We start from the raw sequence: 27,613 nt of genomic DNA on the forward strand, positions 1-27,613 counted from the left end.
GGCATGCTCGATGAATATTGTTGGGCACCGGGAAAATCTATAGTAGAGAGAGTACACAAGCGCACCACGAATGTCAAAATTCACTCAGACCGAGAGAAGTTTGTGCAGCTGAAGATCCAACAACTTCAGGAGTACTGCTACTTTGAGCTTGGAGAGGATATACAGGTTAACTACGAAGAAGAGCAGTACCGTGAGCCTGACAGGAGTTGATCTGAATGTCATGGTAAGCTCAAACCAGAGGTTGGTCTCTTACAAGGGCTAATGGCTGTATTGTGGTAATCTAGGATGGCGCAGAGAGGTCCCTGATCTCGAGTGCTCTTGGCTTCTTTATCTTAGGATTCATGACCTGCCTCCTTATCAAGCGACATATTTCCTGACTGCAGCCTCTATTCGAGGTGGATCTTTATCTCCTCGCAAAGATATAGGCTGCGTACCCTTACAGTCATGTTTGCTCCACTCACTCTGACGGGCAGAGTAAATAGCTCTGGCAACATTTCATCCTGCACATGTACACCGGATGACCCTCCGTGGAGAGAGATATTTCCCGAGAGCCCTTTACCTTGATACTATCAAATAAAGTCCGTCCATCGAATCAGTAACCAGGGAAGCAACGGCATGAGGAAGGAAAGCCTCTCAAAAAATACTGGCCAAATTCCACGAGCTCTTTGACACAGCGTATGAAGATGGGTACCGCGCCTGTGTTCCCTCGTTGGGATGGAGTTCAATCTCGTCCTTGAATTAAGTGTTTCGTTGCAACAGTAGTAGTAGCTTATACGTTCCTCTGAGCTTCACCCTACTGAAGTACCGCCCACTAATCGACGCGCGGTATCTTCTGGACAGAAATCATCTTAGATTGTTGCTAATATACCAGACCTACGAGGCAAATTTGGTACAGTGAGGAGTAGTTCTACCTTTTTGTGCCTGAGGCATACACAGACCCCTTTCACGTGCCGCTATCAACAATCGACCGCCTCAACAAGTAAATACGCTCTCCCAGTACTTCCCCCATTCAATCCCACCTCCCCGTTACACGTCCTGGAAATGGCCTTCAATAAGAAATATGCCGGTCTTCCAGATTTGGTATGTCCCGCTCTCCAGCCGTCCTCTCTCCACAGACAGCCTGACCGATGGACCATGGTTGTTGATTTAGGATCTCGCCCCGGATATCTACGAAACTCCTGACCTGACCGACGAAGCTTCCACCCTTCCGGTTCGCTCCCATGCACACCATGAAAGCTCCTCTAATATAGCCTAACGGATCCTTTCTCCATCAGACAGCCACCATCCGTACCGCTTCCAATGCCGACGATGACGCTGGCTCCAACTCCGACATTGACCGACAAGGCGTGAACGCAGACGAGGCTCGCGCTCATTTCCTCGGCGCCACCGTTGACGCACGCGACGTGAATTTCTCAGATAGTATCGCGACGAAACGGAAAGCATACCGCAGCAAGAGTCGCCGACGGCGCCGCGATAATGGCTCGGACGAGGCGGGCGACTTCAGCGACAGTGAAGATGAAAGCCTGGAGCGGAAACTGGCCCGTCTCAGGAGAGAGGTCGCAGAGTTGAAAGATGAAATGGCCTCCCGACAGCCGGAGAATGAAACTGCCGAGGCCCGTGTCGATGGAAAGGAGAATGTGGATGATGGCGTTCTAGAGTTGAGTCGCGCGTTGGACAACCTGTACGCCTCTTCCCGAAGTGTGTCAGGACCACACTCCGCCGCGGCGGTGCTCTCCCAGAAGATTGGCTCCGAGGCACCTACAGCAGTCCAAAAGCCCGACGGACCAGTGAAGGAACCGGAGGCGGAGGCGGCTGCTTCTGCGTCATCCACTGGCGTGTTAACTCATGCAGCAGCGTTTGACAGCCGGCTGGCTCTGGTTGAAGCTGCTATGGGAATATCCAGCTCCTCAAACCCCTTCATCACGGACGGTGTCTCCGATCCAGCGCTGCAGCCCGTGCTCCCAGCTCTCGACCATCTCACATCCCGTCTTTCGACCCTCATGAACATCCTCGTGGGCCCGTCCCCTGTATCGGCTGTGCCAACGATGGGATCCGCCCCGCCTTCCACAACGGTGTCGACTCCCCACCTTGAGACCTTATCTGCCCGCGTCCGGAAGCTCACCGCAGACACGGAGGCTCTCGCATCTGCGCGCAAGCGTGCCGTCGACGCGGCTAAAGCTGCTCAGAACGCCCGGATTGCGTCAGCAGCCCTTGAATCCACGTCCGACATGTCCGTTTCATCTGCTGCCACAGAGGTTGATCCTGCGGCGACGCAGCGCGACGAACAAGCTACGAAGATCCAGGCGCTGTACGCCACTTTACCCACCATCCAATCTCTCCACCCGATCCTTCCCAGTGTGCTGGAAAGACTACGCTCCCTGCGGGCTATCCATGCGGGGGCTGCGCAGGCATCCGAATCGCTCGATGAGCTTGAAAAACGGCACGCGGATATGGCGCGCGAGATTGAGCAATGGCGAGAGGGTCTGACCGTGGTGGAAGAGAAGATGAAGCAAGGCGAGACCGCGCTAAAGAACAACATCGAGCTCGTCGAACCGTGGGTTCGGGACTTGGAAAAGCGCCTCGACCGTCTGGGAAGCAGTGCGTAAGAATGCAGTTGGTGGAATACCCAGGTCTCATCTTCCTTTTCGTGATCTACAGCGGAAAGATTAATGAATAACTGTACAGCCGTCTAGCTAGTATAGATGAAGTAAATGATTGGGTTTGATTTGGCCACACTATTTGTTCATTGCCAGACGATATTCAAATTCACATACTGTGCACTAATGAGTTACTGCATCCAAAGCTCCTCAAGTAGTACTTTCAGCTATCGCAAAAGACATCAGAAACCATCAACAGCTGCAGCAGCATCAAATTGGCATTGACCCAAACACTACGAAGCCGTATATACAGGACTGGGATTGACTAGCAGAGCTGTTGGCTCTGGCGTATAGTTCATTGCATACAATCGTATAATGCAGCCCTAGTGAACACTCACCCCTGTGTTGGCTACATCTCGCCGGAGATACGTCTCGCGCACTGGACAACCAGCGTGTTTGAGGATATCCCATTCTCCCATCCCACGGTCCTTTGGAGCTTTTCGAACACCTCGTCCACCGCCCCCGATGATTAGGTTCCCTGGTCGGTAGTCCTCATTGGCCTGCATTCGCCGGATGGCTGAGACGTGGATCTGAGCATCAGGGGGAATGTCGCGCACTTCGCCCCGGGGAAGAGGCCATCGAATAGGTTTCCACGACCCATCGCCCTGTAAGTCCATCCGCCGGAATGGCAGCCATTCCATGAGTTTCCAGGAGAGGACGGACGTTGCGGGTAGCCCCTGCCCCAGCTGGAGACAATCGTGTATCTTTCCATCGGTGCTTGATCTCCGGAGGGCTTGGTGGAAGCGGGAGTCAGTGCTACTGCTGCTCCCTCTGTGACTTTGCTGCGCTGGGTCATCCACTCGGGCGATCGGTTCATCTGGCATGCAGTTAAACTGACGCATCTTGACCGGATTGAATTGTAGTCCTGCCGCTTGTGCTTCCTGCACCATCCAGACCAGCGGTGCATGGCTCAACGCCCAAGATTCGCCGTCGTCGAGTTTCCAGCCCCCTCCTATATCAGCATGGCATCCAGGGAACCACACTTCTTCGATATCCTGTGGAAGATCGCCTTCCTCCTCACCTGAATCTGAAGCGCTGTTATCGGCACTGACGGATTGCGCAGACTTCTCTGTTTCATCTCCACTGTGTCGCGAGGTGTTACGAGAAGTCGCTCGCTCTTGGTGAGTGTGGCGGCGATCATCGCGCATGTCTCGACGGCGCTTGGGGCGGGATGGTCGGTAGACAGAATACTCTAGAGATGCATTCTGATCCCCCGCACCGGGCCTTGTCTCATGATGGTGATGCATATGCAGATGATGTCTCTCGAGGTGTCGACGCAGCCGGGACTTGTGATGTCCACCGCCTGTCGGTTTGACTTCCGAAATCAGATCTTGACGGAATTTAGCGCGTCGCTCATCGATGCCAACGGCATGACGGATCACTTTGGCAGACGTCCTTGCAGTGTACGGAAATTTACTGCGCTGCATCCATGCGTTTTCGAACCGTGGCACGCTGTTCACAGTGTCAAACAGCCCCAGGAACTCGATCTGCGTCACTGGGCGGCTGAAGGTCTCTCTGAACGCTGTCATGTAGCCATACAGCTGCTGCTTCTCAGTCTGATAGTCCTTGGAGTTGGTACGCCGCTGCTGCCACTTGGCAAAAGTCTTCCATGCGAATCGGACCAGCTCCTCATTGCCCATCTCGAGGAGCCCAACGTAATCGAGCATCTCCGCGAGGAACCGCGCCACATAGGCCCCGCGGCTGAAGCCGAAGAAATAGATCTTGTCGCCCGGGGAGTAATACCGCATCAAGAACTTGTACCCTCCCATGACATGATCGGCAAAGCTAGACCCTATGGCGGAGTCCTTGGCCTTCAGGTACGCAGATTTGACCCTCTGAATAGTGCCTGCATCTGAGAGCGACCGCGAGGTCACATAGGTGCCGATTCCCGGTTGATAGTAGTGGTACTGGTTGACGCCGCTGCGATCCAGCATCTTGAACCTTGGGTGAGTTTTGCTGCCAGTAATGAAGAGCGATCTATGGCAGGACATCGCTACTTACGCGAAAGATTTTTAGCACGTTGCTATCGGATTCGTCGCCGTGGAATTTGTTGCCGGTCCCATCGAAGCACAGGACAAATTCTTTCGGACCCGTAAGGTCGCCGGGATACTCCATCTTGAAGATGAGAAGTCTACTGGCAGATCTAGCGTCTCGGTAATGACAATTGCCTGTGGCCTCGAGCTTGTCTGCTTTCCTGGTCACGCATGTGAACCGCCATGATGCTTATATGGCCAAGGGTGCTGTCCATGCATCGGCATAGCGAAGCACGTAGACAGCCATCAACCACGGATCTGGGCATCTGTCGCAACTCTAAATCGAGACTGCGACAATGATGTATTGTTTGTGCTACCCTAAACCTCGACGTGGGCGTGAACAGGGTTTGTTTTCCTCCCGAGTTCATGAGTTAAACGGGCGTTGTCTTCTGCCGGCGATGCCGAGAGAATGGAATCTGATGTCACGGCTCGAGGTTAACTCAGCTCCACCATGTTGTTTTGCACGCAAGCGGATAGAATCCTATTGTTCGGCTCCGTTCCATCCAAAGCGAAAGCTTGAGTCGCACTATGATAGTCGGAATCGCCGTGTTCAGCTGTCACATTGGCTCGTGACCAAGATATGTCATGGTATGCATCATCCATCGAACCTGGGATTCCCTCGTCGTCAGCTGGCTTGGTACTCGGCCTTCGGGGTTGCATGGTGTGCTTCCAACGCCATGGACATGGAAGATGCTTGGCCAATATTTGCTAGAGGGATGGACTTATAATAAGCTGTCAACCGCTCCCTTGGCTCGGACGTCTTCCAACGACATACTCTCTCGACAACACATACATACAAATGATTGAAGATCCTCAGACCTAGTCTGACGTCTCATCAGAATGAAATTCAACCAGACCACAGAGGCTGAAGGTAGTAACCCTCAGCTTGTGGTTCGCGGGCGGACGCCAGAAACTGAGCCTGCTGGAAAGGCGTCGATCAACCGGGTCAGTTCGCCGTTGGTGAATGTCGTGTCTGCACCACCTGTCAACGAGAGTCCCCCCATGAGTAATGGGGAAAACGAAACAAAAAACACAGTCCACAACATCGAGGAATTGGAGCAAGAATCTCAGCGCCCTCTTCCGAAGGAGACCGGCGATGGCACTTACGTCGAGGAAGAGACGAGCAAAAGCACTTTGTGGCAGGACCTTCGACGACTGGGCATTCAGGATGTCAACACGTTGGCTTCAATGATAAAGACTGAAGCCACGGGACAGTATATTGACGATAAAACCATGCTCATGGAGCACATCATGCAGGTATTCCTCCCGCATCTCCTATTCGCAGGATCAGACTGACACCCGTCTGTGACAGCTCGTCAGCAAATTCCCTGATGGCTCCAAAACCCGTGAGACGTTGACCAACCTGTTTCTCAACGAGCTCTGGACCTCGTTGCCACATCCGCCTCTCTCGTAAGTCCCATCTCCCCGTGACCGGCCCATGCTGATGTCCCGCAGATATGTCGGCGACAAGTATGCCTATCGCAGTGCAGATGGGTCCTATAACAATCCAACGTTGCCGTTGTTAGGCGCGGCCAACACAGAATATGCCCGATCCATTGCACCACGCACCGTCCGGCCCAACAGCCTCCCGGATCCCGGTCTGGTGTTTGACAGTGTGTTCGCTCGAGATCAATTCCATCCCCATCCCAACAGAGTGTCCAGCATGTTCTTCGTATGGGCGTCCTTGGTCATCCATGGTGAGTGCCCTCCAACCATGTCCATCATTATCTCCGCTAAAGCGACCAGATATCTTCCAAACCGGCCACCCAGACTTGAACATGAACAAGACGTCCTCCTACCTGGACCTCTCGATCCTGTACGGCGATACACAAGAAGATCAGGATCAGATCCGGACATTCAAGGACGGAAAGTTGAAGCCTGATAGTTTCTCCGAGCCACGGCTTCAAGCTCTACCCCCCGCGTCCTGCGTGATCCTAGTCATGCTCAACCGGTACCACAACCACGTCGTAGAACAGCTAGCCATCATCAACGAGGGTGGTCGATTCACCAAGCCCCAGACCTCCAAAATGGACCCCGAACAGGCCAGGAAGGCATGGCTGAAATACGATAACGACCTATTCCAGACGGGACGACTTATCACCTGCAGCCTCTATATCAACATCACGCTGTACGACTACCTACGCACTATTGTCAATCTGAACCGCACAAACAGCACCTGGTGTCTGGACCCTCGAGCCCAATCTGAGGGCCAGAAACCCATCCCGTCTGGACTGGGCAACCAATGCTCCGTGGAATTTAATCTGGCCTATCGCTGGCACTCGACCATCAGTAACAAGGACGAGAAATGGGCCGAAAAGGTCTACAAGGAGATCGTCGGAAAAGACGGCGAGGAGGCCAGCGTGTCCGACCTCCTTCTATCAATGAAGAAGTTTGCCGGAAACCTCGGGCACGACCCCGCGCAGCGCACATTCGCGGGCCTCCAGCGCCAGGCGGATGGCATGTATAGAGATGAGGATCTCGTGCAGATCTTGACCAGCGCCACCGAAGAGGTCGCCGGCTCGTTCGGCGCCCGAAACGTGCCCAAGGTCCTCCGGTCGATCGAGATGATGGGCATAGAGCAGGCACGCAAGTGGAACGTGGGTTCGTTGAACGAATTCCGCAAGTTCTTCAAATTGAAGCCCTACCAGACTTTCGAGGAGATCAACTCGGACCCTGACGTCGCGGATGCACTCCGCCATCTCTACGATCACCCGGACAATGTCGAACTGTACCCCGGGATCGTGGCCGAAGAGGCGAAGGAGCCAATGGTCCCGGGAGTGGGAATCGCCCCGACGTATACAATCTCGCGTGCTGTACTATCGGACGCTGTGGCCTTGGTCCGTGGAGATCGGTTCTACACCGTATGCTTCTCCCTCTTCTAGACTATGAATACTGCTGACTTTGTCTCAGGTGGACTACAACTCCAAGAACCTCACAAACTGGGGCTTCGCCGAGTCCCAGTTCGATCTAGGAATTAACCAGGGCTGCGTCTTCTACAAGCTCGCCATGCGCGCCCTACCCAACTGGTACAAGCCCGACTCAATCTACGCACATTACCCCATGACGATTCCTCCCGAGAACAAAGTCATCATGAGAACGCTGGGCCGCGAGAACGACTATTCCTGGGACCGCCCGGCCTATATGCCGCCCGGCATCAACGTCTGCGCATACCCCAATGTGTGGGGCATCCTGAACGATCCCACATGTTTCCGTGTCACCTGGGGAGACGCAATGGGAAGTATCTTTGGCAAGCCGGGCCTCGACTTCATGCAGTCAGGCGACAGCCGCATCCACTCCAACCAGCGCGTTACCATGGCCAGCGCACTGTACCGGGAGCACTGGCAAGAGCAGATCAAGTCCTTCTACCTCAGCATCACCGGGCAGCTGCTGAAGGAGAGGTCCTACAAACTGGGCAAGGTGCATCAAGTCGACCTCACCCGAGAGTAAGCACTCCCCCCTTACACACTAAACTCCCACTCACACATTCCTCCAGCGTCGGAAACATCGCCCACGTCCACTTCGCCGCGGACATCTTCTCCCTGCCGCTCAAGACCGAGAAGAACCCGCGCGGCATCTTCACCGAGCACGAGCTGTACGAGATGCTCTCAACAATCTTCACCTACATCTTCTTCGACGACGACGCCCCCCGATCCTTCCAGCTTCGACGCGACGCCCGTGCCGCAGCCCAGAAGCTGGGAACAGTCGTCGAAGCCACCGTCAAGAGTACCGGCGGCTCCGGCTTCATCTCCTCGCTGGTCGACAGCTTCCGGTCCCCCGGCAACGCCGCGCTCAAGGACTACGGCGTGCACATGGTGCGCCGCCTGCTCGACAGCGGCCTCGACGCCGCGGAGGCGACCTGGTCGCAGATCCTGCCCACCGCCGTCGTCATGGTCGCCAACCAGGCCCAAGCCTTCACCCAGATCATGGACTACTACCTCTCGCCGGCCGGCGCCCAGCACCTCCCGCTTATCCAGCGCCTGGCGCAGTACGACTCGCCCGAAGCGGATGAGAAGCTCCTCCGCTACTGCATGGAGGGGATGCGACTGAACGGGACGTTTAACCTCGCCCGTGAGAGTCTCACCAACGCCGTCCTGGAGGAACGCGGTCGGAGAGTCCACCTCACGCCCGGTAGTAAGATCCTGCTTAATATCGTATGTCTATCTTCCGTCTTCGTCCCGGGGCTTGAGTATTAACAAGGTATAGGTCGAAGCTAGCCGCGATCCAGACGTCTTCCCGGATCCGGATGAAGTGCGTCTCGACCGGCCCATGAGCGCTTACCTCCACTACGGAGAGGGTCCGCACATGTGTCTCGGCCGCGAGGCAAGCAAGATTGCGCTGACGGCCATGATGCGCGTCGTTGGACGTCTGCCTAATCTGCGGCGCGCGCCGGGACCCCAGGGCGAGCTGAAAATGGTCCCGGGTCCAAACGGGTGTTACAGTTATCTGGATGAGGATGAGACAAGACTTATGCCTTTGCCGACTAGTGAGTCTCATTCGTACTTTGTAAGGGATGTGCTAATGTGGACATAGCTTTCAAAGTTCATTTCGATGGACCGGTTTAGCGGTTTCGTATGAATAGTATATGTCTGACGGCTGTTAATTAATGTACACTGTGATTATGATTTCGTGTTGTATACAACTGCTTAATCTACGAACATGGTACAAACACTCCGTGCATGATACATAACCGCGATAGTATAACACGGCAATTATCGCGCAGATAGAGAGATAGTGGAGCCACCCTGTTATGAAGCTCCCAAGTCGTTCGTACAGAAGTATATTACAGACTACCCTCATCAAACCCGTCGCAGGATCTTGATCTTCGGCTCCATCCTCAATTCCACCCACCACCCGCGAGTAACGACTCGTCTCGCAAACTCACGGCCCATCTCGAATAGTCGCACTCCACGGTCACCGACAAACTTCCCCAGAACCCGTTCCTCGACAGCACCAGGGGCCTCATCGCCCGGACGGATGATCCTTATCCCAGCGAAACCATCAACAGTCTCCACCTCCTCCCAGGCCCCGGGAGAATCAGACAAGGAGACGACCTTTGCACCCTCGCTAGGCTCAACGAGTATGTAATCAAACTGGTGCCAGAAAGAAGGCGACGCCTTGAGCTTCTCGTCTTCTGTCTTATCGTACTTCCATGTCGTCGAGTGGTCTTCTCGCATGGAAGTAGTTGCGGTTTCATCAGAGAAGCCAGGCATCTCCAAAAAACGTGTCACGCCAGTTTGACAGGCGAGATTGCCCAGGTACACGGAGATGTGAGGTTTCGTGTTGTGGGCACGAGTATGCAGAGTGTTGAGGGCGTGAGCACCCGGGTAGTTGGCCGAGGAGGCGGGGAGGAGGATGAAAGTTGAGCAGACGAAGGAGATGAACGTTGACCCCATCATCGCCAGGGAGAGAAGACGGTATATGATGGATTTCGCGCGGTGCGTCCAGATATAGGAGGATCCGAGAGCCGCAGCCGCAGTCAACGGGGGGATGGCGTAGACTATAAACCGCCATTCCTTGTGGGGCTGGATACTGAAGATGGCAACAAAGGCCAGTGAAGGGATCAGTAAGTATGCAACCGCAGGTCGGGTCGACGGCTGTACGAGGCCGAACGGAACCGCAATCAGATAGGTCACGGGGTTGAGGAGGAGGCGCGGGATAGCGTTGGCAAAGTAGAAATGCCAGGGGTGGGTTCCCCAGGCCGATGCCTGACCGGAGATGACGTTGAATTTGAAAGCGGCCAGTTCTGGCCACAATGGAAACTGTTGCCAGAAGAACGAATCCACCCCAACGGTGATGCTCAATCCGACCAGAAGGCCGATGACGCCCGCGGGGATGATCTCGCGGGCAATGCTAATCCGGCGAGTGGCAAGTAGGAAAAGGGTGTTCGTGGCGAGAAATAGAGCCAGCTCCGAGCGGTAAATGATACCCGCGATTGTCAACAAGCACAGCGCATTCCGACACCTCTTCCTGTATACGCCCGGGGCGAGAGGCTCGGGAAGGAGGTATCGCAAGGCTAAGGTTGTGATGCCAAAGGCGAACATGTTGGACAGCGTCCGTGAGGCGTAATAGATGATATGGAATTGGCTAGCCTGGTAAACAAGGTACCAGATTGCGGTAGGCTTCCCGAAAGCCCGTCGCAAGCCGGAAGCGAATGAGAGTAGGGATAGCGCATTGAAGAGACCCAGGATAGATCGCGCTAAGCAAGAGTCAGACGTATGCATCTTATGACACGCAGAGCCTACGAGGATATCGTACCTAAAGCTTGTCTGTCCACACTCTCATTCAACCAGAGAAGTGGTCGCGAGAGCGTGGACAACATGACCGCACCGACAAATGTCCGAGGTACAGCCCCGGGAAAGGTAAAATGATCATACTGCAACCTGAGTGTCTCGGACACATTCTGAATTGGGATACCATAGGACAGGATATCATGAATAGCTTGAATATGAAAAGACTCCTCTACCTTGGTGTACGGCGCAACATCCAAGTGGAGGAGGACGAGGGCGGGAATGGCGATGAGGAGCAGCAGATAGACTAGAGTATTCGGTCAGCCACAGTCAAGAGAACCAAATTATGCGCTTAGTACCTCCATCGTCGCTCCGCATCGTGTCCAACAGAGTACTCAGTCGTGGCAATGTTGGTTGACAACGTGGAGTTGTAGACGTACTACAGGAAGCTTTCCCCACAACACGACCTTACCTTATCGACCCGGAACAGCAGGCGGTGAGGCTTCTTACCATCTGTACTTCCCGCATCGCATCTCCGTCTCCCCGTCTTCCTCTCTCCTTCGTATCTTCCTTCCGCCTCCTGACCAGATCTTTTCCGCCCGTCAAGATGTTCTTCTTCGGTCTGGGGAAGCTCTTTTACACCCTGGTCCTTATCACCAATGCCATCGCCGTCTTGTCCGAAGACCGCTTCCTCGCCCGAAGTACGTCCCTTTCGACCTAACTCCACCCTGCGAACGATCACCACTAACTTCTTCTCAAGTTGGCTGGGGCCGTACACAAGCCGATCCGGCGTTTGGCGCAGCATACGATAGTACCAGTGTCAAGGCTAAGTCGATCAATCTGATCGCTAGTGTTCGGACAGTGATGCGAAGTACGTCTCCGTCGGTCCACGGTAATCATCGATTAATGCTGACATTCCCTTCTCCAACTTTAGTACCCCTGATCGTAATAAACACAATAGTGATTGTGTACGAGCTTATTCTCGGGTGAAAACCCCTCGCGTCAGCCCCCAAAACGAACGAAACAATCGTCTTTCATGCCGGTCGAAATGGATGAGGCCAGATATGTCCATGAGTACAGTCATCTTACAACACATTCTTCAGGACGCTGAAGACCTTGGTTGATTTGCTGGGCTTCCATAATGATCGGATGTGCTTGTTGATACGGGCTTTGCGGGATTCTCGTTGGCACGGATGCTGTGCTGGGCTCTCTCCCACTCAAGGTCGCACCGTGTGGTATCCCGACAGTCATGTTTGCAGTACGACTTTACGAATCGCTTTGTATAGATGTTTGACTTCATAGCCCTGGTGGAGCGTAACAGCCCACTCCATATCAGAATAATGTACAATCTGGACGTACTCGACCACTTCTATCAGTTATGCGTTCAATCACTCCATTCAATGCTGTGCACTTGTTTAATACAGTCTATTGTGGATCAAGGATGACAATTCAGAGTAATAAGACAGGATATGCATGGCACCGGGACGAACCATTCCCTACATTCATAATGCTCACTGCTTTTTGTTCCCAAGATCAGCTCATCTTGCCAAAGTTCGAACAGCAAAAAAAGCCCTTCCCATGTGCGGTGTCACTGCTCTCAAGAGAAAGTAGAAAAGATACACCCAACGCCTCAATCGCCCAGCTGTGTAACCCAGACACAGGTATCACAAGATTGGTCGAGTCAAAAGGGAAAAGGGACTCAAACCCAGAAATGCAAGAAAGGACGCAAACAATTGGCTAAAGCGAGCATGCGAGTCGAGGTACATGGAGCATTGAAAATGACGAAGAAATAAACATGATTCAGATCCGATATGCACTGTCGTTTCCTGGAACATGGGACCCAAACAGGGAAAAATTGATGATACATCGAAAATATGTACCGCAAAACACGTGTGTTGTATATGCATGGGGAAGAAGTCACTGGAATCTCATGAAAGGATGCCCAAAGATTTCTTTCGGAGACTAAAGCTCCTCCATTTGCCATGGCCGGGCTTGTCTTGTTTAGGATCCTTATTGGCATCCCGTTCTTCATCATTCAAATTGTGCTTCTTGGAAAGGCGGGAGGCTCCGGGCTGCTGATCACTTGGCGGTTGCTGTTCTTGCTCTTGGTGCTCGGATGTCACCACAGTGTTGTTGAGCGGAGGACTATTGGGATCTGGCACGCCAGGGTTGCTGGACGATGGGACTCGAGTGTCCTTATCCTTGCTGAGTCGATGACTGAAACTCTTGCTCCCTCGCTTGAGACGGCTTAAGCCATGGCCAGACCGCCCCGGATCCCGGTCCTTCTGGCCCTCCTGGTTGCGCCGATCCTCATCCGCCTTCGACGCCCGACTCGCTTCGAGGGCAGCTTTCAGCTCCGCATCTTCACGTCGTTGGTTTTCTCTGGCTCTAGCCTCCTGTTCCTTGCGGGTAGCCTCTTGCTCCTTGCGGCGTTGTCTCTCTCTTTCTTTCTCTGCGGCTTTTCGTTCCTTTTCTTCTTTGGCTCGCTCCTTTCGTGACTGGAGATCACTCTTCTTAGGGCTCAGGGGCATGGAATGCGTTTCCGGGATTGGTGGGACAGGCGGTGCCATCGCAGGTTTTGGAATGGAGGGAGCGCTGTTTGTATCAGTATGCTCATAGTGAGTAGGTAGCGAGGGAGCAGTTGGAGCGCGCTTGAGGCTGTTGAGCCGATGCGGTTCATCGTGCGACGGTATTTGCGACGCACTATGCACCAGACCCAGGGCTGGTGACTGGGCAAAACCATTCTGTTTCAATGAATCATTGGTCTCTGTCGTGGCTAGAGCCGGGTCCATGTTCTCCTGTTCTTGTTCCCGGAGAACAGCTTCAAGTGTAGTCTCTTGGTAAAATAGGACGTAGGCACAAGCGAGACCTGGTTTGTCGCCAAAGAAGTTGCGTACATAGTTCTTATCGACCGGCTCCACCATTTCATCGTCGAATAACAGCCAACCACGATCTTGCGTTTTGATAATGGCAACGTAATGACCATGATACGGACCTCCGCCGATGTGGACCACCACAGCGTAGAGCTCGTACAGCCGATCGGGATCTTCCGCATCATCTGTGGTGTTGAAAAGCCGAAGGTGATACGGGTACACTACCCGATGAAACAGCTTTTGAAGCCGTTGGAGATCCTCGGTGTACTTAAAACGCTTCAGATGGAGAGCCAAAATCCGAGGTAATCGTTTGATCTTCATCCTCTTCTCAGCTTCCTGAAGACCACCACAGTTATCGCAGTGAAACTTGTTCCTCTCGCAGAGCATTTCTTCGGCGGAAAACTTCCTCAAACAAGACGTGACGGACGAATGCTGCTCCAAATCCACAGACAGATCCAGGAAAACCTCATCTCGTTGGGATACCTTTTCGCATGTAAGGCATTGGGTCTCCGATGTCAACGTTCCTTCAAACAACTCGTGTACCCATCGTGTGGTGTTGGGCGTCTTAGACCCCGAACTGCCCGAATGTTCCACAGATTCGGAGCTTTCGGCAGGAGGAAGGCTCCTCTCCAATGAGGGCTGTTTCAAAGCTTCGGCTTCCACGTTTGCAACAACTTCGTTCAGCAACAGATTCAGAAATTCATGGGCATCCTGGTGCATGGCGGTACGAAACATCTCGTGCTCGCGGCGGAGAACATCAAGAAAATGCTGTGGTCGAACAATTCCTATGCGAGACTGGCTGCCCACAACGGACTCGAATAAGTCTTTCAATGAGGTAAAAAGCGATTCGGACATGCCGTAACTGGGGGCGTTATTCTTCGTCTCTAAAAGTGGAAACGTCTGTAATGCCATCTTCTTCTTGTATTCGGGGGAGTCTTTGTCTTCGGGCTTCTGCGGTTGGTTGGGCGGTGCCCCAGGGCGCTGGGCGTTGGCCGCCTTCTGCTTCTCGGCCTGGGCCTCGGCTTCTAAATGCGCGTTTGGGTTCGGATAGCGAAGTGTCTCTGCCAATGCAGCCGTCAAGCTTTCTATGGGGGTCCGGGTGGGATAATTGATCACAGCTTCGCGGAAAGGGACCGAGTAGTAGAGACATTGTAATATCGAGTTGCAGTAACTGTGGTAGGATGCATTAGTACCTTGGGTTCCGACCGCGGTCTGCGCCACTCCCCGTCCGATACGAAAAAGCTTACCAAGTATTTCCATACTGAGGAAAGGAAGGATGTCAGTATCGGCCAATATCATAATGTCGCAGTGACAGTACTCACATTCTCCATTCCAAAAAACTTGTCACTACCATCCTCTCGGATCGCACCCATGTCCTGTAGCATCTTCTCGAGGGGCGTCATCGGAGGTGGCGGGGGTTCTTTCTTTGCGGGAGTCGCCCCGACCGAAGGTGCGGTGGCGCCCTGGGATATGGTCAGCGTTCTGTCCCTGGCAATGTAATCCTCCCTCGGACAGGATTTCTTCTGAGGGTTCCTCTATCCTCATTCACGAATCGCGGAGGTACCTTCCCCACATTCACATATGGCCGCAGGACCAGTCGCGATATCGGTGGTGGATGAGACCCAAGAAGGGGAGAGCCGAGTCAGCCGTGACCTACCGCATCTCGTCGGAAGCTCCTGAACAATGACCCCATAATGGTCACCAGATGTCTTAACCTGTCAGCCCAGCTTCATCTGGCGACGGACAAGGAAATGAAGCCGGCCCCGAGGCCGCTGGATAGGGCCGCAGAGGAGTCGGTTATGCAACGCGCCAGTGGGCAGAATGCGACGACAAGGACGGTCCGTGGGGAGAGGAGACGAGGCGACTCAGGTGCAATGGCGGCAAATCGGATAATGGACGGAGGCCGCTCGGAACCGTGGAGGAAGGTAGCGAGAACAGTGGAAGAAGACTTCAGTCTGATCCGACGGTGGAGGAGAGCGAGACTGTCGGTCCGCGAGAGTCCGATATGAGGGAAGGATGAGGCGTTGGAGGAGTTGGAAGAGGGCGAGGCAGAATAATAATAGGAATAATGGGGCGGGAATGTGAACGGGCGGCGGAGTCGAATTGTGGGGACGATCCGAAGGCAGAAAAAGGGAATTGAACCAGCCGATTTGGAGAGAGGAATAAGGAGATAGAAGACAGTGGAGAGAAAGGAGAATTCGAGAGGTCAGTGAGGATCGGAGAGAAGGGGGGGAAGAGTCGACGAGAAGGATGAGAACAGGGACACGAGACGGAGGGAGCGCAGACGAGCGAGGGGAGAGGAGGAGGAGATACTTCGGTCGGTAAGTTAAGGTACATCCAATCGTGGTACTTTCCCTCAACGCGGTAATTTACTGGCTGTCGGGGGCGGGAGCGGGTCCGAGCGAGAACAAGCGGAGAGAGATTGACCGGAGACAGTGAGGGGAAGGGCTTATTCTTCGTTTATGATTTATTTGAGAGAATATATTCAAAGAGAAGATGATGAGGGCTATTTCCAAGAGAATCATCATGTTATAACGCTCAAGATGACAGCCTAGTCGAGGCGAGTCGATTATTAACTTCCTGGGGGTGATAAGACCGAAGGAACGCGGAACCTTCTAGGCAGGTACTGTGAGGTACCAACCGGTGTACCAGATTACCACCACACCTTGAGGTCCTGCTGACTCGCGTATCGACGGTAACAGATATCCCACGTCAGATGCTCTTAAAATATAACAATATCACATTTCCTACGATTATCGTGTTCCCCTCTCTACAATAATAATAATAATCATCATCACAATCTAACCACCGGAATGGTACAGTGGAGCTGTGGCGGAGTTGTATGCGCCAGGAAGATGGTCGTATCAGGGTATCAAGTTGGATGGATATCAGTACGTCAGTCGGTCCCGTCCTCCACATTCGATCAGACAACCGGTCTGAACACATGAGGGGTGGAAATAGACCATGATGGAAGTCGTCCGAGATGGATTTAAGATCACTTAAACGCCGCCCTCCACCTACCCTTCCCTCCACAAGTAGGATCTGGAGACGCCGTGGAAGGTGACGAGTTCAATCCTTTCACTCGTCATTAGTAACACCCGCATGCAGGTGGTCGTCTATATAAACAAATAACATTGGAGAAAGTAGCCTAGGGGGTGGGGAATCTGGTACAAAGACCAATCCGATGGAGGGTATAGCTGTCATGGGATAAACCAACTGGTCGCCATTTTGAACACGGCAAAGTAACCCCCGGATAAAACGCGCCAAATTGACCCCAGTCCAGGCTAGTCGATGTGATATTGGCCTAGAGAAAAGGGAGATGCGAGAAGGTGATTTGTTGCCAGCCCAATGGCGCTGGATTAGCTTGATGGCGGTAAGACACAATCCTGGTGTCTGCCTGGAGGTCTGTCACGGACTCGATTGATCAGGAACGACAAGAAGCCGTCACCAGGTCTTGGACAGAGGTAAGCAACGCCTATCTGACCCAGCCTCATGAATCAGACTCGGTCTGCGGGCGGAAATCCTCGGGAGGTTGGTTCCAGGTTTCTTGCGCATGGGGCGGTGGTGGCGACAGGAATGGGAGGAGAGGACGGTCCATGCTAAAGCCTAGAAGGGACGAACGGGTGAGTGATTTTTGGGAGATGAAGTGAAGACGGCGCTTCGTCCAGCGCCATGGCGTCTCTCTTGGCGACTGTATAGTACGGAGTACAGGTATGCGGGTATTACCTGACCTGCCTTAGTCAGTATTTTATCCCACGCTAGGCCGGTCTCCCCCACGTGGACTGGAACCAATCGTATAATTTATAGCTCTTCCCCACATCGGCCCATCTCCCCAGTATTTCCCGATCGGGTTTCTAGCGCGGTAATCGTGGGTAAACTGACATCGTGTTTGTTTCCGGTTTGGTGCTGAGATGCGTTCAAAGGTGTCGAGACGATGAGGTAGGTAGCTAGATGGGATGACCGCCGGTCGAGGCATATCCATCCGCGATAGAGAACATAAGGGCAGCGGTCGTACAGAAAGTCGGTCTCTCTTATCACCGAAATAGAATTTCTCCGAATCTACGCCTATGTACCTGTCTGAATCGAGCCTTCAGGACGCTAATGCGGACTGTCAACGTGGTGTGACCTTGGGTGAAATGGCGTTGATCTGGGGAGATGACGGGTGCTGGGCGATCCCAAAACGGCAATGATAACTCGAGAGATCCATCCGCTAGGGAAGCTTCAGTACTGTTGTCAGAAATGTGCAGCGTTTGGAAACTGTCGGCCTGATGAGGTCGATATTAAAGTGCTGATGCAGATAAGATGACTCCTCCTCGTCCCCTTCCTAAGGTACGTAAGGTACTACTACTACGGTATCTACTGAGGATGCATACTGGTACTCTCGGATAACACGTGATGTGCCCTGGAAGGAAGCCCTAATTACCCCTTTAGGGGAGGGGTCGGAGAAACGTTCCCCAATAGGCAGGGGAAGAAAGGGGCCAGAAAAAGAACAGCAAAAACAACCTCCCAAAACAACAAGAGAGAAAGCCGCCAAACAGGCACGCGACGAACAAAAACCACCGTTGCACTGCATTCTCATGTGAATGCACTCTCTGTCCTTTCGCATCATCCAAGGGAGTTCTCGTCGGGTCCCGAGGACGAGCCCAACAGTGTTGTACCGGGCAAATCTGCAACAGAGGATCGATGACCCCACCACCACCACTACCTTTCTTCGTCCGACTCATATCATCCCCCACCATCAACCTCGCCGCCACTACCATTCTTCCCCTCCACCCCTCCCTTCCTCTTTCTCCTCCTCCGCGATAGACGCCACCATGCCCAAGGAGAAAGCCCCTTCGTTCAACTTGAAAACCCCCAAGGGTACCAAGGATTGGTCCGGATCCGACGCCCTCCTCCGGGATCGCATCTTCACCACCATCGCCGACGTCTTCAAGCGTCATGGTGGCACCGCCCTCGATACCCCCGTCTTCGAATTGCGCGAGATTCTCGCCGGTAAATATGGCGAGGACTCCAAGCTCATCTACGACCTGCAGGACCAGGGCGGCGAGCTCTGCTCCCTCCGCTACGATCTGACCGTGCCCTTCGCCCGCTGGCTGGCCATGAACCCGGACGTCCGCAGCATGAAGCGCTACCACATCGCCAAGGTCTACCGTCGGGATCAGCCCGCCGTCAGCAAGGGCCGCATGCGCGAGTTCTACCAGTGCGATTTCGACATCGCCGGCTCCTTCGACCCCATGGTGCCCGACGCCGAAGTGCTCAAGATCGTGACCGAAGTCTTCGAGGAACTGGGCTGGAAGGGCCGCTACAGCATCAAGATCAACCACCGCAAGATCCTCGATGGCATCTTCGAGGTGTGCGGCGTCCCCACCGAGAAGATCCGCCCCATCTCCAGCGCCGTCGACAAGCTGGATAAGATGCCTTGGGCCGACGTGCGCAAGGAGATGGTCGACGAGAAGGGCCTCGACGGTGCCGTCGCCGACCGCATCGAGACCTATGTCATGCACAAGGGCTCCCGCGAGCTCCTCGACCGCCTCCTTACCGACGAAGTCCTCACCGCGAACGCCTCCGCCAAGGCCGGTCTCGACGAGATGACCCTCCTCATGGACTACCTCGACGCCTTCGGCGTGCTTGACCGCATCTCCTTCGACCTTTCCCTCGCCCGTGGGTTGGACTATTACACTGGCGTGATCTACGAGGTTGTGACGGAAGGCTCCGCGCCGCCGGCCCAGACCGGCGCTCCTGAGGCGCAGAAGGTTCAGAAGTCTGGAAAGAAGGACAAGTCGAAGAGCGGCAACCTGGAGGATGACGACCGCTCTAACGACCCCACCCTGGGTGTCGGCAGTGTTGCCGCCGGTGGTCGCTACGATAACCTCGTGGGCATGTTCCTGCCCAAGGCGCAGATTCCCTGTGTGGGTGTATCCTTCGGTGTCGATCGCATCTTCTCCATCACCAAGGCCCGCATTGAGCGGGAAAAGAGCGCCGAGGCGCTCCGCAGCAGTGAGGTGGACGTGTTTGTCATGGCCTTTGGTGGTAAGGGCTTCAACGGCATGTTGAAAGAGCGCATGAACGTGTGCAAGACGTTGTGGGAGGCCGGTGTCAAGGTACGTATTCCCTTTGTCGATACATAGCAGCCCTTGTATTTCAAGTCGATGAGCTGACCACTCCAGGCCGAGTTCTCGTACAAGCTGAAGCCGAAGCTTCCGCAACAATTCAAGGCTGCCGAACAGGGCGGTGTTCCCTTCGCTGCTATTCTGGGCGAAGACGAACTTGCCGCCGGCAAGGTCCGCATCAAGGAGATGGGTCTCGAAGAAGGCCACCCGGAGAAGGAGGGTGTGCTGGTGGATCTGGCCAGCCTCCCAGAGGAAGTCAAAACCCGTGTGGCGAAGAAGCGGGCTCAGGCCAATGTGTCGGATGTCACGCAACAGATGGAGGGTCTGAAGACGGATGCATAAACGAGCTACGATAGAACACGCGACTTTCAAAATATCGGAGGGTTGGAGATAAAAGTCGGGACGGACAGGCAAAAGAACAAAACAAAAAGGCAAGACAATTTCAATACCCAGTTTAGATTGCAGTCTTCTGTTGGACAATGTGATTTCCAAAGTTCAGTGGATATAGTAACCTCCATAGCTTCTCCACCCTCAACTTCCTCCATAGAGTTGCACCATGAAGGTATCATAATGGTCAGTTATTGTGTATCCTCGGCTTGGCTGGTCCACCTTGACGGTCCCTATACTTGATTACCAAGACAAACCATGGATGAGACTTTCCATAATTTGATCACTAATATACATCTTACTCCTATTATAACAACTACAGTACATAACACAGATGCAGAACGTAGAGATTCATACAAGCCCACATCTAACCCTGAGCATTTCTCATCAAGAACGACTTCACAAATGGTACGCGGTCGATGACATCGAGACCGAAGCTCCGCGCCCATGCCACCGGGTTCTGTCCAGGCACATTGTAAAGCTTGTGCAGGATATCGCAGGCCCCGCCAATCTTCGCATTCGTGGCCCACCGATCCGCGGTGTAGTGTTCCAGGCTGAGGATATCACCGACATCCATTCCATGGTCTACAGCATACTCAATGCTCTTGGCCAGCGACGCCACATCCCCCAGACCGAGGTTGAGACCCTGGCCGGCGAGCGGATGGATCACATGGGCGGCGTCACCGACAAGAGCCACGCGCGGCGAGATATACGTCGAGGCGTGTCGAAAGCGAAGGGGGAACGAAGCCACGCTTCCTTCCTGGACGCCATTGACCATCGGCGGGACGCGCGAGAAGTCCGTGTGCTTCATGCGCCAGGTCAGTTCATCCTCATGGGGATCTTCCGTGGCTGTAGAGGCCCGTTCCATGCGCATCATGTATTGAAGATCGGTCATTGAGAGACGGAAAGCGGCGTTGACCATGGCAATGAAGGCCTTTGGAGAAAGCGATTTCAGATACGCGGCGTTTTCGACGGTGGTCGACCACACCAGTGTCGCGTGATTCCCGGGCAGCGGAAGCAGGGCGATAGGGCCTCCCAGCGAGGGTAGAAAACGCTGATATGCGGTCCTCGTGCCGATGGGGAAGGTGGGAGTCTCCGGGTCTGCGAGCGAAAGGGTCGCGACAACGCCGTGTCTGTTGTAGTCCCAGCCGTCGGTTGCGATGTCTGCGAAGCGACGCACGGGGCTGTTGATGCCATCTGCACCGACCAGAAGTCTGGCTGCGATTCGGGAGGGTTCGGAGGCGGGGGCTGAGCCCGTCGGGGCGAGGGATAGAACAGGCCAGGCGGACAGGTTCGGTCCATCGGGGTGGTCGGTTCCGTTCTCAATGGACGCGACGGTGGTGTTGCTGAAAATCGACAGGTTCTCGTCGCCTGATGCGGCGATACGTGCTAGCAGCGCGCGGACCAGGTTCGCATTCTCGGTCATGGTAGCTACGGTGCGGAGGTCCTCGAACGGGGAGGTTTCCATGGACCAATCGAACGAGATGCGCGAGTCGGTCTCGCCATCCCATACCTGCATCTCCTGATATGGCTGGACGCGACTCGTGTCCAGATGTTCCCACGCGCCGATTTTCTGCAAGAACGAGACGGAAGAGGGGGTCAGACTGCTGACACGGTTGGAGAAGTGGTGGGCATCCTGGTTCCAAGAGCGGGCCTTCTGTAGATCCTGCGTTTCCACGAGGGCTACTCTCAAATTGGACGTAGCGGGAGACGCGCCTATATGCAATTAGTAGAGTCCCAAGCAGACTGAGTCAATTGGACTGAAGGAGGGTAAGTACGGAGAGCAGCGAGAAGCCCTAGACCAGCTGGGCCACCTCCGACACAGACGACATCGTAGATATCCGGGACGGAGTTGGACGGAGACTGGGAAGTGAATCGCCGTCGGGATAGGGCATTGCCCGACCGACAGGACGGACAGACATACGGCCGGAGAGCCGACCGAGCGAGAGGCCGCATGATGAGGGATTGAGAGAGTGGGCGAGGAGGGAATGATGGTGCTGTCGGATGATCCAACAACGGTGGATTTCGGCGAGAGCGGCATGGTGCAAACAGAGCAAACAGAGGATCGCATGACTTCACTTTTACTTCTAGAAGATCGAGAAGAATAAGACATGAAGACATTCTTATCATCTCGACTCGCCTAACAAACTATCCATGTAACCCTACCTAACAAGAAACGCCATCCCCGAATCGGTACCAAAGCGTTCATTTATGATCAATCCTCTCTTAATGGCGTGTACATGATCCAGCGAGTGAAGAGATCCAAAGGAGCCGTCGCCTCTCTCTCGAAGCTATACAGCTTGGATTGGCGGATCACCAGCCGCTGTCCATCCATGGAAGCATAGAAAATCCAGCCATGCTGGGGAGCCACAAAGGACACCAGCAGAAGCGGGAATCGACGCTCCTTGGGGAAAGCAAGCGGATACTGCTTCAGCCACTCCCCCCGATCCTCAAATGCTGCCTCTTGTTTGTCTTCGCGAAGATTCAGCTGGGCGGATCGATTCATCATGCCCGATATGATGGCCTTTAGCTCGCCCATCTGCATCTAGCCATCATTGCCGATGCTGTGCTGTACTGCGAAGATGGTGAGGTGCGCAAAGGTGGACACGTCGTTTTCCACTCGGTCTCTCCACTCGAGGATCGGACCTGTATCACAGCGTGTAGGGCGAGCACGGGACGGGGCGATGAGCACGAACGGTTTGTTGAGCAGGAATGGATGTGGAATGCTTCAAACCAGAATCAGGCAAATCTGGAAGGCAAAATGTACATGTTTGGACAGAGCATTACGTACCTGGCGTCCCACCATCCGATTTTATTGGCTAAGTTCAGGATTGCCATCTCAAGTTCGCGGGGACCTAAGCAGGGCAAGCCGACTCTGGCCGCGTTGCAGGCGCAATCATAGACGAAATCCTGGACGTGGCGAGGGCCGCGTCGGGAATGAGACGAATAGTCTTTGAAGACCAGGCAGCCCTTCAGAGGTCCTTCTTCATACTGGGCGCGATCAATGGGATGTTCGTCTAGTGTGGCCTGTGGTAGGAGTGACAAGAGAATTGGTGAGTTAGAGGTTGAATTGGCGTCCGGGGGCTCCTCCAAATTCAGGTCTTCTCGACGAATTCTCCAGGCTAGAAGAAGGTTGTCGTCGGTTCGCTCATGTTCTGTGGACTCCACAGTCTTCCAAAGCTCCTGGAGGCGGCGGCGTACAGTGCTAGGCCGGGCGTTGAACATTTTCGCTGTCGCCGATTTAGCTGACATGGGAGAAGATGAAGATGTGAAGAGGGGTGAAGGTTTAGTTGGCCGCACTTTTCTGTCACTTCCGACAGTCCAATGGAACAGGTCTTGCTTCCTAATTCCGTTCTGTTAGTTGCATACTAATATTAGAGGCTTGTTACTACTCTAGATAGAGAGGACTAGCGAGTGACTGCAGCCACCTAAGTCGTACAGCGTGTAGATTCACCAAGTCTAATGGTATAACTGTTAATGAATCCTATGATCCATCTCAGAGGCATTGTTAATATTTAGTGTACTACTCCTTCCCACTTCTTCCTCTTCTGACTCCTTCTCCCCTTGACCTTTTTCTCACTGCCTGCCACCCCACAGGAGTGGGAGCATGCAGCCAAAGGTGATGGCGTGCTCCATACGCCTCTCCAAGCCTCTGAAAAGATCCACTCAGCATCCAAAGCCACGAAGGCACAGCTCCTCAATACAGAGCCCTGTGCTCGGCGTCGAAGGATCCCTCTGAGTTCAATGCAGCAGACCTGCTAGGAAATCAAGATTTCCAGCACTTACTACCACCGGTATAAATGGGAGCATTTACCGGAGTTTCTATTCAGATCCAAGAGATCATAGATTGATGAGGCAGTCAACAAACTGCGCTTCAAGCTGTAGATGAGCAATCGGTCAACAGTAGTCTGGTGAATCTGCTGCGGATTGAGGAAAGTGGCGAACAAACAGACTGGAGCTTGTAGCCATCACTGATGGCCAGCTACAGCACAATCAAGATGGAAAAATCACTTGCACACTAGAGTGCAAGCGTTCTGCGCGCAGTGAGCATTCACTCTGTTGAGATGCAAGAGGCCTCCCAAGTTGTTGCATAGGTAAGACATGCCCCAGCTATTTGTGAGCTTTGGAACTGATAGACTAGGAGAGTCTTCATTTCGCAAGACGGCACAGAAGGCTACCTTACGTTCCCGAAATTCGACGACCAGTGGGTGTGCTGGGACCTAACATTTAAGGGACGAGATGATTTTGCTAACTATTAGCTTGCGTCCCTGGCGTTCTGTCTCCGCCTGGGTTATTCAGGTGTTCAAGCTGAACCGAGATCACATCGCCTTGTCCCCTAGTTCTATTTGGGGCAAACATTCTTCCCGGATAATATGGGCTTTGGTTTATCAGCGAAAAGTGCCAAGGCACCTGGAGGTGCTTATAGTGTATTATCGACCGCTACCCCTTGTATAGTCCATATCTGGTTCGACAGTTATCTCAGATACTCACTAACCATCAAGTTTATGCTCGAGTCCGTTTAACTATGACTCTTAATATTCTAATATAGTGCAATTAATCTCTCTCCTACGTGGCACTGACCGAAGAATGCATCTCGATCATCTCGGTGTTTACTTGCCAGGAACTAAACCTGAACTATATATAGTCCACCAGCACATTCCATCAGCCCTAAGAATGCCCCCATTCCGATCATGCAGCCGACATCCTCCTGATCGCCGCTACGAGTGGTCTGGAGAGAACACTGCCACCTCAGCATGACGCGGTTTCACTCCGCCACCCTCATCAGCGGGGGGCGGCTGCAACGCTTCTTTGTATTTATAGATCTACACGGGCTGATTCGCCATGCGGCCTCCCGTCATGATTGTCCCAGCATCACCACGGCCGCCGACATCTCCACGGCTCTGCTCTCTGCGATCGATCCATCCCCCAAAGCTAGGCTCTAGCGCCAGAGAAGAAGGAAGAAGCTCCAGCTCCCTATGGCGTCTACATCCACCTCCACTTCCACCTCCACCACCTCCACCGCCGTAGCAACCGCTACAACGGCCACAGCCACAGCCTCTACCGGCGACACACACCTCCATCTCAGCGCCAACTTCGCCCACAACCCGCAGACCAAATCGCCCCCCATCGGCTACGACCACGAAGTCTACCTCCAGCTCCTCGCCGGCCGCGAGGGCGCCGTCCAAAAGACCCCCAACCAGATCTACCGCGAGGTGAGTTTCCCCGCCGGACGGCTGGTGTAGGCAGCAAGGTCTAACAGAGACAAACCCAGGAACGCGCACGACGTCGCACGACCCGCGCGCTCGACCCGGCAATTCTCGATCCGCAGGGGGATCCGAGTCCCGTCGACTTTGAGTGTGCCGAAAATCAAGGCGTCAAGGAGCGGTTGCGCGGGTAGACTGGAGGTCCTGGGTGGACATCACTGGCCGATACATACACTTGTTTTCTTGCATTGAGAGCGGCCTACGATATGCTGGTCGAGAATACACCGCACGCATTGTAACTTACTAGTACTCCTGTTGCTACAGAGGTATCAATCTTGTCATCCGGAATGACAATAATAGAAACATTTATCAAGTCGAGTGCAAAGCCACACAAAACAGAAAACAAAGTCACAATCGTTCATTTCATGTCAATGCCCCTACGGCCCAGCGGGATTCTCGTCCAGATCGCCCTCCATCTCCGCAATAAACCGCTCCCACGTGTTCAACACCCCCTGGTAGAACTCGATATGCTTCTCCGCCAGTGCCCCCAGCGTATCCCGGAACTCCACCGCCTTTATTCGCTCAAAGTCCGCCACTTCCCGCACCACCTCCTCGTCGAACATCTCCGAGGTCGTCTTGGCCGACTCCACCTCCCGCGTCAGCTCATCGATGCGAAGCTCCAGCTTCCGCACCCGCTCCCGCCGGGACTGCTCGTGGTCGACGCCCCGCATGTCCTCCATCTTGGAACGGATAAACGACGCCGGCGACGACGTGAGCGGGTTCGAGGCGTAGTACGACGACGGGTTGGTGGCGAGGGAGTCCCGCTCCGCGACGGCCTTGTTCCGGTAGTCGACCAGGGCCTCGAAGTCGAGCTGTTTCTGCTCGCGCGTCTTCAGCAGCGACTTGAGCGATACGATGTACGCCTCCATGTCGCGGAGGGAGCCGAGGTAGTTCTGGTCGGTGTGGTCTTTCAGCCCCTTGAGCCCGCGGCCCGTCTCCTCCACCGACGCCGCGAACACCTGCAGCGGCACCTCGACGTCCGGCTCGAGAGGGACAAGCTTGCGGAACTGCGTGGCGAGGTCGTTGTAGTCTGTCTCCAGATCGGACTCGCGCCGGGCCACCCGGGCCACGATCTTCTCCACATGGTTGAGGTCCTCATCCAGTTTGTCCGCCTTCTCGCGCACCTCGATGAACCGCCGATCCGGCTTGTGCACTTTCGTGAACGCGTTGACAAAAGTGTCGGTGAAGTTGTCGAAGATGCCCGGCACGCCGCCGCCTTCCGAGGTGGTGCTCGTGTTCCGCGAGGAGTGCAGCCGCATGTGCGCATTCCAGTCGGGCGACTCCAGGAAGACGGCGAGCAGCGGGGCACGGCGGAGCACGGGATGCAGGGTCAGCCGTTTGAGGAAACGATGTAGTGACCAGGCGCGACGGGTGGTGAACTCAGTGCCAAACCGGTCCCCCCGCACGTATTCCATCTTATGCTTGTCCGGTAGCGGCGGCACCGCGCAGGCCGGATACTCCCGGTAGAGCGTCTTGTATAAGAAGTAGAAATCTGTAAAGCGTCGTCGCACGGTGAAGTCCGGCTTCTGGAAGGACTTGAAATCGGTCTGCAGCATGGTCGCGCGGTCAGCAGTTGGACAGAAAGGGTCGCCCTGGCCTGGCGGCCTTGGATCAAAAGGAGGCGCAACTCACATGTGTAGTGACCAAATATGAGATGTATGCATCTTTTGTACCGTCGTTCTCCTTGAGGGGCGAATCCACCTGGCATTCTAACATGCCGTCGCCGATACCTGCGAGGTCGACGGCGTCGGCCAATGGCCCGGCCTGAGGGGCGTCCTGCGCGGAGCTCAATCTCCGTTTGCCATTGACATCATGGGTGGTTGCCGGTGACTCTTCGGCATCGGTGCCCGATGTCGTTGGACGAGAGCTTTCGCTCCCCGCATCATGTCTCCAGGAGACGTTGTCGAAGTCGTCGTGCTGATCCATCTGGATGGGATCCGGCGGTGTCGACAGACGGTGTGGGGCGATAGGGTTCTCTAGTTCGGATAGTCAAGTCGATGTTGAAGATGCGAAGACTGGGTATATGAATGGAGGTTACAGGGTCGAGTAGGGGGTGATGGGG

The 27,613-nt window shown here is 54.3% G+C and overlaps 10 protein-coding genes across 10 annotated transcripts; 4 read left to right on the plus strand and 6 right to left on the minus strand.

Moving 5' to 3' along the window:
- Positions 1–1,041: 1,041 nt before the first annotated feature.
- ATEG_03169 (dynactin subunit 2) lies at positions 1,042–2,606 on the plus strand (the record flags this gene model as incomplete). Its single annotated transcript, XM_001212347.1, has 2 exons — positions 1,042–1,080; positions 1,251–2,606. The coding sequence occupies 2 exons, from the start codon at positions 1,042–1,044 to the stop codon at positions 2,604–2,606; spliced, it is 1,395 nt and encodes a 464-aa protein (XP_001212347.1).
- Positions 2,607–2,839: 233 nt separating this feature from the next.
- On the minus strand, positions 2,840–4,772 carry ATEG_03170 (T6SS phospholipase effector Tle1-like catalytic domain-containing protein; the record flags this gene model as incomplete). The annotated part of the gene is made up of 3 exons (XM_001212348.1): positions 2,840–2,890; positions 2,996–4,591; positions 4,659–4,772. The coding sequence occupies 3 exons, from the start codon at positions 4,770–4,772 to the stop codon at positions 2,840–2,842; spliced, it is 1,761 nt and encodes a 586-aa protein (XP_001212348.1).
- Positions 4,773–5,530: 758 nt separating this feature from the next.
- On the plus strand, positions 5,531–9,252 carry ATEG_03171 (peroxidase/cytochrome P450 family protein; the record flags this gene model as incomplete). Its single annotated transcript, XM_001212349.1, has 8 exons — positions 5,531–5,947; positions 6,003–6,100; positions 6,146–6,387; positions 6,437–7,551; positions 7,601–8,133; positions 8,184–8,841; positions 8,894–9,173; positions 9,221–9,252. The coding sequence occupies 8 exons, from the start codon at positions 5,531–5,533 to the stop codon at positions 9,250–9,252; spliced, it is 3,375 nt and encodes a 1,124-aa protein (XP_001212349.1).
- A 234-nt stretch (positions 9,253–9,486) lies between these two features.
- On the minus strand, positions 9,487–11,295 carry ATEG_03172 (dolichyl-P-Man:Man(7)GlcNAc(2)-PP-dolichol alpha-1,6-mannosyltransferase; the record flags this gene model as incomplete). Its single annotated transcript, XM_001212350.1, has 3 exons — positions 9,487–10,886; positions 10,946–11,224; positions 11,277–11,295. The coding sequence occupies 3 exons, from the start codon at positions 11,293–11,295 to the stop codon at positions 9,487–9,489; spliced, it is 1,698 nt and encodes a 565-aa protein (XP_001212350.1).
- A 1,550-nt stretch (positions 11,296–12,845) lies between these two features.
- Positions 12,846–15,483, minus strand: creB (ubiquitin C-terminal hydrolase CreB; the record flags this gene model as incomplete). Its single annotated transcript, XM_001212351.1, has 3 exons — positions 12,846–14,961; positions 15,132–15,253; positions 15,448–15,483. 3 exons carry the CDS (start codon positions 15,481–15,483, stop codon positions 12,846–12,848), a joined length of 2,274 nt encoding a protein of 757 aa, XP_001212351.1.
- A 3,121-nt stretch (positions 15,484–18,604) lies between these two features.
- On the plus strand, positions 18,605–20,242 carry ATEG_03174 (histidine--tRNA ligase; the record flags this gene model as incomplete). The annotated part of the gene is made up of 2 exons (XM_001212352.1): positions 18,605–19,891; positions 19,958–20,242. 2 exons carry the CDS (start codon positions 18,605–18,607, stop codon positions 20,240–20,242), a joined length of 1,572 nt encoding a protein of 523 aa, XP_001212352.1.
- A 412-nt stretch (positions 20,243–20,654) lies between these two features.
- ATEG_03175 (putative ubiquinone biosynthesis monooxgenase (Coq6)) lies at positions 20,655–22,328 on the minus strand (the record flags this gene model as incomplete). Its single annotated transcript, XM_001212353.1, has 2 exons — positions 20,655–22,003; positions 22,208–22,328. 2 exons carry the CDS (start codon positions 22,326–22,328, stop codon positions 20,655–20,657), a joined length of 1,470 nt encoding a protein of 489 aa, XP_001212353.1.
- Positions 22,329–23,026: 698 nt separating this feature from the next.
- Positions 23,027–23,512, minus strand: ATEG_03176 (uncharacterized protein; the record flags this gene model as incomplete). Its single annotated transcript, XM_001212354.1, has 1 exon — positions 23,027–23,512. One exon carries the CDS (start codon positions 23,510–23,512, stop codon positions 23,027–23,029), a length of 486 nt encoding a protein of 161 aa, XP_001212354.1.
- Positions 23,513–25,263: 1,751 nt separating this feature from the next.
- On the plus strand, positions 25,264–25,685 carry ATEG_03177 (uncharacterized protein; the record flags this gene model as incomplete). Its single annotated transcript, XM_001212355.1, has 2 exons — positions 25,264–25,500; positions 25,560–25,685. 2 exons carry the CDS (start codon positions 25,264–25,266, stop codon positions 25,683–25,685), a joined length of 363 nt encoding a protein of 120 aa, XP_001212355.1.
- A 243-nt stretch (positions 25,686–25,928) lies between these two features.
- Positions 25,929–27,477, minus strand: ATEG_03178 (sorting nexin-4; the record flags this gene model as incomplete). The annotated part of the gene is made up of 2 exons (XM_001212356.1): positions 25,929–27,098; positions 27,184–27,477. The coding sequence occupies 2 exons, from the start codon at positions 27,475–27,477 to the stop codon at positions 25,929–25,931; spliced, it is 1,464 nt and encodes a 487-aa protein (XP_001212356.1).
- Between the last annotated feature and the right edge of the window lie 136 nt (positions 27,478–27,613).

This window comes from Aspergillus terreus, genomic scaffold (assembly GCF_000149615.1).
Source record: "Aspergillus terreus NIH2624 scaffold_4 genomic scaffold, whole genome shotgun sequence".
NCBI classification, from domain to species: Eukaryota; Fungi; Ascomycota; class Eurotiomycetes; order Eurotiales; family Aspergillaceae; genus Aspergillus; species Aspergillus terreus.